This window comes from Oratosquilla oratoria, chromosome 27, assembly GCF_046742065.1.
Source record: "Oratosquilla oratoria isolate Oo_2021 chromosome 27, ASM4674206v1, whole genome shotgun sequence".
Taxonomy (NCBI): Eukaryota; Metazoa; Arthropoda; class Malacostraca; order Stomatopoda; family Squillidae; genus Oratosquilla; species Oratosquilla oratoria.
Window position 1 is genome coordinate 39340034 of NC_134803.1, and position 10000 is coordinate 39350033.

Consider the following 10000-nt stretch of genomic DNA (forward strand, 5'->3'; position numbering starts at 1 on the left):
TGGACACCCCCGGATACCCCCAAGTACGACTCTTTCACACGTATCGACTTTTCGCCGTGCGCCGTCCACGACACGACGTCGTACTCTCAAATAACCGTGGGTGTCTATGGACGCTTTTACACCCGGTCGTGGTCGTGACGCGTGAAAGTGACCATAGATAGTCCTGGTTATTTGAGAGGACGACGTCGTGTCGTGGACGGCGCACGGCGAAAAGGCGATATGTGAAACGAGCCTACCTGGTCCCGCTTTGGTCGGCTCGTGTTCACGGCAGTGAATAAGATGCATTAAAAAGCATACATCAAATAAATAAACAAAACAAATTTATAAATAAATAAACAAACAAATAAATACGCTCATCTCTTCTCTCGGTCGTTGGAAGGCGAGGATGAAGCTATTCATCTATCCTTCCATCTCTCCATCCCTCTCTCCATCCATCCATCAACTCGTTCAAGAGGATAAATAGCCACGTCATCCTTCTCCCGCCAAACACAAGGGCACCCAAGAAGAACATGACGAAGAAGTGTGAAAGAGGAAATTGGAAAGAGAAGTCCGCCGACAAAGAAAAAAGACGACAAGAAGGAAAGAGATAAGGAGTGAACATACTAGCTTAGAATGGAGTAGACTGCAAAAGACCATAGGGCCTATACTAAGCAGTTCCATGTCCTTTACCACCTGCCATACCTATCAATAATATAATATAATTTTCTCTTACAACAACCAATTGTTGCAGAAGTCACTACATGGTTACCAATTCTATTCCATTCGTTAACCATTCTGTTGGTAAAACAGTTCTTGCCTATTTCCTTCTTAGAACTAAATCTGTCCAATTTAAATCCATTACTACAAGTCTTGCCCTGGTGTCTTAATATGATGACCTTACCTGTATCACCCTAGTTAAAATCCTTTACCCATTTGAATACCTCAATTAGATTACCCCGCACTCTTCGTTTTTCCAGAGAGTTTAAGTTGAGGTGCCTCAGCCTAAGGTGTAGTAGAGAAGCCTTTTGATGTTGAAGATTTCTGGCCTAAATTCAAAAACACGTAAATCTAGCACTGGAAATGAGCTTCCAGTCCTCAGCATATTCCAGTACAAAACAAACGAATCTTACTGGAAAAAAAAAAGGTTTCATTCTTCGTCTTCGTCTCTTTCTCCGTTCCCTCTAAGGGAACTGAGAAAATACGAAGGACTGTGAAACCTAAATGATTTTTCATAGTATTTTTTTTCTCTCTCCAACAAGAACTAACCCCCTCCCCCTTGAAAAATCTGCAGAATCCTTCCACAGGACAAAAAAGTGAAGGGCGAGGCTCTCCTCTAAGTAAGCACTCCGCGGGATAAGATTTTTTTTTAATTCTTGCAGGAAAATGACTCGCCTTTGCAAAGGACTCAGACCCCTTTCCTGAATCCAAGAAATGGACAAGGGAAGAGAGGGAAAAGAGGGAAGAGAGGGAAGATAGACAAGAGGACGAGGAAGGTGAGGGGGAGGAGAAAGAAGAGGGGGAGGAATGAGAAGAGAGGCAAAAGGGGAAAGAAAGGAAGAGGAGGGGGAGGAGAGGAAGGAGAGGAAAGAGGGGCAAAAAAAGAAGTGGGGGAAGGCAAAGGAAAGGAGGACTGGGAGGAGGGGAGAGGGGAAGAGAGAGGAGGCGAAAGGGAGGGAAGAAGAGGGGAGAGGAGGGGGAGGAGTAGGAGGAGTGAGAGGAGGGGGAGGAGTAGGAGGAGTGAGAGGAGTGGGAGGAGGAGAGGGGAAGAGGAGAGGGGAGGAGAAGGGGAGAGGGGAGGAGAAGGGGAGAGGGGAGGAGAAAGGGAGAGGGGAAGAAGGGGAGAGGGGATGAGGAGGGGAGAGAGGGAGGAGGAGGGGAGAGGGGAGGAGGAGGGGAGAGGGGAGGGGGAGGGGAGAGGGGAGGAGGGGAGAGGGGGAGGAGGAGGGGAGAGGTGGAGGAGGAGGGGAGAGGGAGGAGGAGGGGAGAGGGGAGGGGGGATGAGGAGGGGAGAGGGGATGGGGAGGGGAGAGGGGATGGGGAGGGGAGAGGGGGAGGAGGAGGGAGAGGGGAGGAGGAGGGGAGAGGGGGAGGAGAAGGGGAAGAGGGGAGGAGTGGGAGACGGGAGGAGGAGGGGAGAGGGGAGGAGGAGGGGAGAGGGGAGGAGGAGGGGAGAGGAAGGAGGAGGGGAGAGGGGAGGAGGGAGAGAGGAGGAGGAGGGGAGAGGGGGAGGAGGAGGGGAGAGGGGGAGGAGGAGGGGAGAGGGGGAGGAGGAGGGGAGAGGGGGAGGAGGAGGGGAGAGGGGGAGGAGGAGGGGAGAGGGGGAGGAGGGGAGAGGGGGAGGAGGGGAGAGGGGGAGGAGGAGGGGAGAGGGGGAGGAGGGGGAGGAGGAGGGAAGAGGGGAGGAGGAGGGAAGAGGGGAGGAGGAGGGGAGAGGGGAAGGGAGGAGGGGAGAGGGGAGGAGGAGGGAAGAGGGGAGGAGGAGGGAAGAGGGGAGGAGGGGAGAGGGGAGGAGGAGGGAGGTGGGGGAGGGGAGGAGGAGGGGGAGAGGGGAGGAGGAGGGGAGAGGGGAGGGGAGGAGAAGGGGAGAGGGGAGGAGGAGGGGAGAGGGGAGGAGGAGGGGAGAGGGGAGGAGGAGGAGGAGGAGGAGGAGGAGGAGGAGGAGGAGGAGGAGGAGGAGGAGGAGGAGGAGGAGGAGGAGGAGGAGGAGGAGGAGGAGGAGGAGGAGGAGGTGAGTGAGAATGAGGTTCTTTAACTATCCACTTCCAGGCACATTTCTTTTCTCCTCTGTAATATTCTTTATTTTTCCATTTCTGCAAGAAAACGATGACCGGAACTAGCGCCTTTTGAGTACCTGACTCGACTTGCACGTTTATTCTGCCTGGCGTCAGGCGGTTCTATTCAGCTGAGGGAAAACAAACCTCCACAGGATTGGTTGAGTAAAGAAACCGAAGACGTTGAGGCAATTCCCTCAACATAAAGAAAAGAAAAAAAAAATCACCACAATTCTAAGAAAAGCAGTTGAAGAGCATTGTCATCTTAGCTGCTGCTTGAATAATTTTCTTGTGAGGAATTATCTTAATGTATTCAGAAATACACGCGTGCACGCACACACACGCGCACACGCACACACACACACACACACACACACACACACACACACACACACACACACACACACACACACACACACACACACACACACACACACAGTTCCCGGCTACCAATACGGCGGTCCGGGTTCGAATCCCGCCCAGGGCTGAAATACTTTCAGTATCACTACGCTGCGAGTCGTTACTTCAACTCTCGTGGGTGGGGAGCTGGATGTGTGTGTGTGTGTGTGCGTGTAAGGTCACAGCATTACCCATGGATTGGTCATATATGAGCTCTGAGCTCTCTTTCGGGAGGTTAATATCTGTCGATCACGAGTCCAACACGTGATCCAAGACCATTGTGAATCACACACACAGACACACACACACAAACACACACACACAAACACACGCACACAGACAAACACACACACACACACACACACACACACACACACACACACACACACACACACACACACACACACACACACACACACACACACACACACACACACACACAACACACACCAGAGGAGGGAGTAAAATATGGAAAGCTGTTGGTGAAGAAGAGAAGGGTGTGAGGGATGACACACGTAACACAAAAAGGCCATCGTGCAAAAAGTGGAGTGTTTTGCCATGTTGCTCACGTCTAAATAAACCAAAACTATTAACAATACCCTTCATTCCTCCCCACCTCCACCCCCCGCTACACCTTCCCTTTCCCTCTCTCTTTTGGAGACTCACCAACTATAGTAGGTACGACGGCCTTGATGCACAACTCAAATTACAATGAATGGATAACAATGGGGAAGTTTGAATACTGACGGATCTTTTGTCCCATGATGAGTGCGGATGCTAGGAAAACATACACAAGTTAAAATCACACACACACACACACACACACACACACACACACACACACACACACACACACACACACACACACACACACACACACACACACACACACACACACACACACACACACACACACACACACACACACACACACACACACACACACACACACACACACACACACACACACACACACACACACACACAGGGATCCATATTGCTACATTGTTCATCTAATTGAATACTCTAACTGCATTCTATTCTGCTACTTTAAGGAGCAGTTTATTCCATTGAAAGCGCAGTTGACGACATTATTTCTACCTACATTAACATTAAATCTTCGTCTTGACAGTTTGAGAACGTTGTTTCTTCTCTGATTTTGTGAAAATATTTTCAAATCTGATGTTATAAATTAATTTCAAAACATTAAAGACCTGTACATTTTTTCTTTTTGTTTCGGGTACAAAAGTTTTAGGCCATTTCTATTTGTTTCGTGTATCTGGTGGGTAACTTTGTTATTGCAGCACAATCTGACCTAACCTTACCTAATTGAACTACTTCCCTGTCTATGCGTCACTATCCGTAAAGTACAGTTGAGATTTTACGTTCTGCCTCACTTCCTTTAAACCTCCTACTCAAAGATCTTCCAACGCCACACAGTCCCTCCCTGCCTCCCATTCCTCTTTCCTCCTTCTCTTTCCTTCCTCCTCTTTCCTTCCTCCTCTTTCCTCCTCCTCCTCCTCCTCCTCCTCCTCTTCCTCCTCCTCCTTTCTCCTCCTCGTTGTTCCTTCCTCCTCCTCCTCCTCCTCCTCCTCCTCCTCCTCCTCCTCCTCCTCCTCTTCCTCCATTCTTCCGGTAACCATCACCCGACGCCTCCGGTGACGACATTTCTATAACAGGAATATGCTTGGTAGAAATTGAAATTATGCTAGATTGGCAAACATAATATTGAATCATTCGTTCCCCTTAATACGGTCGGTTGTTGTTATATCTTTTTATTAACATAGCACAATTTTATGGGGTAATACGCTAAGTTTAGCATAATTATGCTAAATCTGGTCACCCAACTCAGGACCCGACCCACTTCCCCGGCACCTCAGCCCGTGACCTCGCCCGCTCCGGATCTTATTTCAATCACGAAGGAGGTACAAGAGGGAAGGGAGACTCTTAATTACTGGGTCTATTTCCGGGGAACAAGTTCCCGATCCTTATCCAAAGAAACTTTATCCCCTTACCCTTTTTCTTTAAAGAATTGGAATGACTTTTGAAATTTCTCTTGGTAAATTACTATACATATATATATATATACATATATATATATATATATATATATATATATATATATATGCATATAAAGTGGAAGTACAGCTCCCGTGTTTATATCAGTAATTACGCCATTAATGGCCAATTTTGTGATTTTAAAATTAGGTTAATTAGAAATTTCTCGAGACTCGAATTCGCGAAACTCGAAAATAAAAAAACTCGAAATTCGTGAAACTCGAAATTCGCGAAACTTGAAATTCGCGAAACCCGAAATTCGCGAAACTCGAAATTTGCGAAACCCGAAATTCGCGAAACTCAAATTTTGCAAAACTCGAAATTAGCGAAACTCAAAATTCACAAAAATCGAAATTTGCAAAACTTGAAATTTGCGAAACTCGAAATTAGCGAAACTCGAAATTTAGTCATACTTTTCCGAAGGCTCTGAAGCAGCCTAGGAATAGATAGAAGGGTAGAGTATTTGACGACACTGTACCTACACAAAATAAGGTAACGAACAAAATAAATCTGGTACTTACTGGTACCGGTTGCTGTCGTTGCAGTACTGAACCACGCTGCGAGTAGACGTCATGTGGTACTGTCCGTTAGTACTACTGCCCTTTCCACCGTCGCCACCGACGTTGCCTCCACCACTCACACCGTTGGGCTGTGTAACGACGACAGCCTCCATGGCCGTACCCTGGCTCCGGGAGCGGGCGTGGGTGGGAAGACCGGGGGCGGAGGACAGAAGAGGGTTGAGTCTAGGCATCCCGAACCCAGAAAACCGGGACCACGCTGGGTCGCGGGCCAAGTTGGGCTCTATCAAGCTGAAGCGTCCGAGGCCCAGGTGGTGTCTGAAGAAGGGGTGCTGGAAGGGACTCGGAGGACTCAAGGGGCTGTCTGGAAGGGCGTCGCTTGCCCCCTTCAGAGTCAGCTCCTCGTTCTCACCCTCAACCTCCTCTTCTTCCTCTTCTTCCTCTTCCTCCTCGTCCTCCCCCTCGGAAGTTGTGGCAGAGGTTCGGTTGTTATTATTGTTGTTGGAGTTGCGGTCTGTCGGCGTCCTGCTGGCACTCTTGCTTCGGCGGTTCATGAAGGCGCTCTCCAATTCGTCGTCCAGACTTCGACTCTCCCGGCTCAGGGCGAAGACTCCACTAGAACTTCGGCTCTGAGTCATAAAGTGCTGCCGACGGTGCCGAAGGGTGACGGGGAACTCCCTGTCCATGTCCCTCGTGATGGACGCCAAAAGCGTAGACGGACGCGGCCTGGAGGACGTACAAGAAGAGGATGAGGAAGACGTCGTTGAGGATGACGTGTTGCCGTTGGTGCTCCCAAAGCCTGCCGGCGGCGGGATGTGCGTGAAGGCTTTCTCCTCCAGCAGAGTCGAGAAGTGGTCTTGGCTCTGCTTAAAGAAAGCCGTAAACACATCGGCCGAATCTCCGGACAGGCTCTTCGTCGGCACCGTTCTTTCCCGACGGAACTGCGTGAAGACGTCGGCCGAGCACTGAGGGCTCCTCAACCGCGCCTCAGCCTCCTCCAAAATGCTCCGGCGACCCAGGGGATCGCCGAAGGAGGTATCGCCGAAGGGCCTCGGGTGATAATTGAAGGGGTCGCTCAGGGCGTGGTTGAGGCGCCCCGAGCGAGATGCCCGCGACGTGTCTGTGCCATCACTGCCAACCCCACCGGTGCCACCACTCCCACCACCACCAACACCCCCGTCACCACCACCACCACGACCACCACCTCCCCCTCCACCGTTATCTGCGTCTATCCGCGCCATACGTTCTCGTCTCAGTCTCTCCCGCTCCATTTTTAGCTCACGTGACGTCTTCAAGGTTCGGGACTCGTAAGCGTATTGGCCCGCCCTCACCTCACCCGAAGGAGCGCTCTTTGCACTGTGCCCGAGGTCCCCACGCCCATCGTGCTCCAAGCCCCTCGCATCGAGGCCCAGCCCGCAGCTGCACCTCGAACTCCGCCTGCGAGTCTCGCACTCCGCGCAATCGTCCCTGAGGAGGCCGTGCCGGCACCACCGCACCACGGTCTCAGACTCCTTGCTGCTACTGCTACTGCTGCTGGCGGGGCACCCGTGACACTTGCTACACGAACTCTGGCTGTGACGGTGTTTGTTGTGGCACATATCACGGCCACATCGACACAGCCGCTGCCGCCGTCTGCTAGTGCTCCGGCTGCGGCGCTCTTCGGCACCGGAGAGGGCCACGCCCGCCACTTCGGCCTCCGTCGTTGGATCCGGCTCGTCCTCGAACGGGTCGCGCCTCGACGGCTCCAGCGTAAAGCTACGCGACCGACGGAAGCTGACGAGACGAACCTTGTCCTTGAAACTGGCGAGGGTGTCCGGCAGGCCACAGCCGCCGCTGACCGAGGAGCTGTCGCCCTCGTCAGTGTCTACAGCAGAAGGGAGAGCAGGGGGAGGGGGTGTGTCCGTGTGGCCGGCGGCTCCGTTGTGGGTCGGGTTGCTCCTCTGCTTGGCTTCCTGGCAGGGGAGCGCCTTCCTCCTCTTCGACGGACTCAAGAGGCGCTTCAAGGTCCTGACAGGAGACGAGGTTCCTGCCGGGGGTTTGTCTTGGCTCGTCGAGCTCTCGGTAGGCTGGCGAAGGAGCGTGAGTCCCTTATTGGCCGAGTAGCCGACGAGCTCCACCCCTGCGGCCTCTCCCGCCACCTCCATAACCCTGCAAGAAAAACAAGAAAAAAATGTCAACATACTTCAGTCTGTTGCGACTCTGAGGAATCTATTCTGGCTAAAGTCAAACAATATTATTCGGCTTTGGGGGAACTCTAGACCCAACAGGGGTGAGCAAACTCCGGCTCGCGGGCCCCACCAAAGGTTTTCACGAGACCTTCCAAGATCAAGTCATATACTTACGTTATCAAATAATATTTTGTTTCTTCTTTTTAATTAATTTACTTTGTTTTTCAAATAAACGTGTTTTGTGTGAAGTTTCTACTTTAAAATATTGATCAATATATACATTTATCATTATTATTGTTTTTACTCAATATACTATGCGACCCTTTAAAATGGTAAATTTCTGAACGTGGTCCTTGCACTGAAAAGTTTGTCCACCCCTGCTCTAGCCCCAACAGGGGTTTAGCAGTTATCTCGACGAGCTATCTCGTCTGAATGGTATCATCTATTACTACCTTAAGGCATCCCTTGGCTTCCGTAATGCCGTTTCCGAATAACAATTGCTACCTCGAGTCCCATAGGAGTCCGTAACGGTCTTCGGCCCTCCCATAGATCTCCCTAGAAGGAAACACGGTCCTATTGTCTGTGTTGTATTCGTAAGAAGAGAAGGTGAGCAGTCGCCGGTTACATGCTCTCCTTATGTTACGAGCGAGAGGAGAGAGAGGAGAGAGGAGAGAGGAGAAAGGAGAGAGGAGAGAGACGAGAGAGGAGAGAGAGGAGAGAGAGGAGAGAGAGGAGAGAGAGGAGAGAGAGAGGAGAGAGAGAGGAGAGAGAGAGGAGAGAGAGAGGAGAGAGTCGAGAGAGAGAGAGAGGTGAGAGATATGAGAGAGATGAGAGAGATGAGAGAGTGAGAGAGAGAGGTGAGAGAGGAGAGAGAGAGATGAGAGAGGAGAGAGAGAGGAGGAGGAGAGAGAGAGAAAGACATGAGAGAAAGACAGATGAAAGGTGAGAGAGATGAAAGGTGAGAGAGATTGAAAGGTGAGAGAGATGAAAGGTGAGAGAGATAGGAGAGAGAAGAGGAGAGAGAGGAGAGGAGAGGAGCGAGAGAGAGAGAGCGAGAGAGAGCGAGAGTGAGATAGGAGAGAGAGAGAGAGAGAGAGAGAGGAGAGAGAGAGAGAGAGAGAGAGAGAGAGAGAGAGGAGAGAGAGAGAGAGGAGAGAGAGAGAGAGGACAGAGAGAGAGAGAGAGAGAGAGAGAAAGGAGAGATGATAGAGAGATAGATAGAGAGATAGATAGAGTTAGAGAGAGAGAGAGAGAGAGAGAGAGAGAGAGAGAGAGAGAGAGGACATAGAGAGAGAAAGGAGAGATGATAGATAGATAGATAGATAGATAGATAGATAGATAGATAGACAGATTTAGAGAGAGAGAGAGAGATCTTGGGCCCATCCCGGTGACCGAGAGCCAACCCGTCTGGACTGCACCTCCAGAAAGAGGCGAGCCTGTTAACGGAATTTGAAGACGAGAGCAGAGGAAAATATTCCGTCCTATGTCCATCATGCATGCCCACCAGGCGCAGATTCCTACTTCGAGTCTCTGCTGTTTCTGTACCCCCTAGGAAATCTACTATTTCACTGAATGAACTCGCCCTGCATCCACTAACTACTCCCACGGTATACCTCAGAGGATTTGAGAAAAGTGGGACACTCAAAACCGAGTACGGTTCCCAATCCTTGTAGATCCCTTCGAAAGCTTCTGCTGGCTCTTCGGAGATCCTGGAGAGTCCGTCGCCGCCCACAAAGGTCTCCAGCGGCGCTTTATGGAAATCCTCCTCCGAAGTCAACTCAGATCTCGCTAACTCGGAACCAAACTTTACGTAACAATTTTTTTTTTCTGGTTCAAACCAAGCGATTCTGGTCAGCCTGAGGGTGGCCACAGAGAGATGGCGTTAAACCATAACCTCATCCTGTTACCAAGTGACAACATATATATATATATATATATATATATATATTATATATATATATATATATATATATGTGCAAAGTAGACCACTTGGAAAAGAAAACTAACGAAGCAGAGCGCTTTCGTATATTACATCTTCAGTGCAACAAGTACATAGTGATAGGAATACATAGGTAATATATACATGTTACAAAGGAACAAGGACAGT

At 50.3% G+C, this 10000-nt stretch overlaps 1 protein-coding gene across 7 annotated transcripts in view; it reads right to left on the reverse strand.

Moving 5' to 3' along the window:
• LOC143039982 (uncharacterized) overlaps positions 1-10000 on the reverse strand; it is a 448187-nt gene that overhangs the window by 97351 nt on the left and 340836 nt on the right. For all 7 annotated transcript variants that reach the window (XR_012967682.1, XM_076210488.1, XM_076210487.1 and 4 more), the window contains one exon: positions 5729-7873. Coding sequence is in view for 6 of the 7 variants with exons in the window: in XM_076210487.1 (XP_076066602.1) it covers positions 5729-7873 (2145 nt within the window). In the remaining variant the exon portion in view is untranslated. The remainder of the gene's footprint in view (positions 1-5728; positions 7874-10000) is intronic.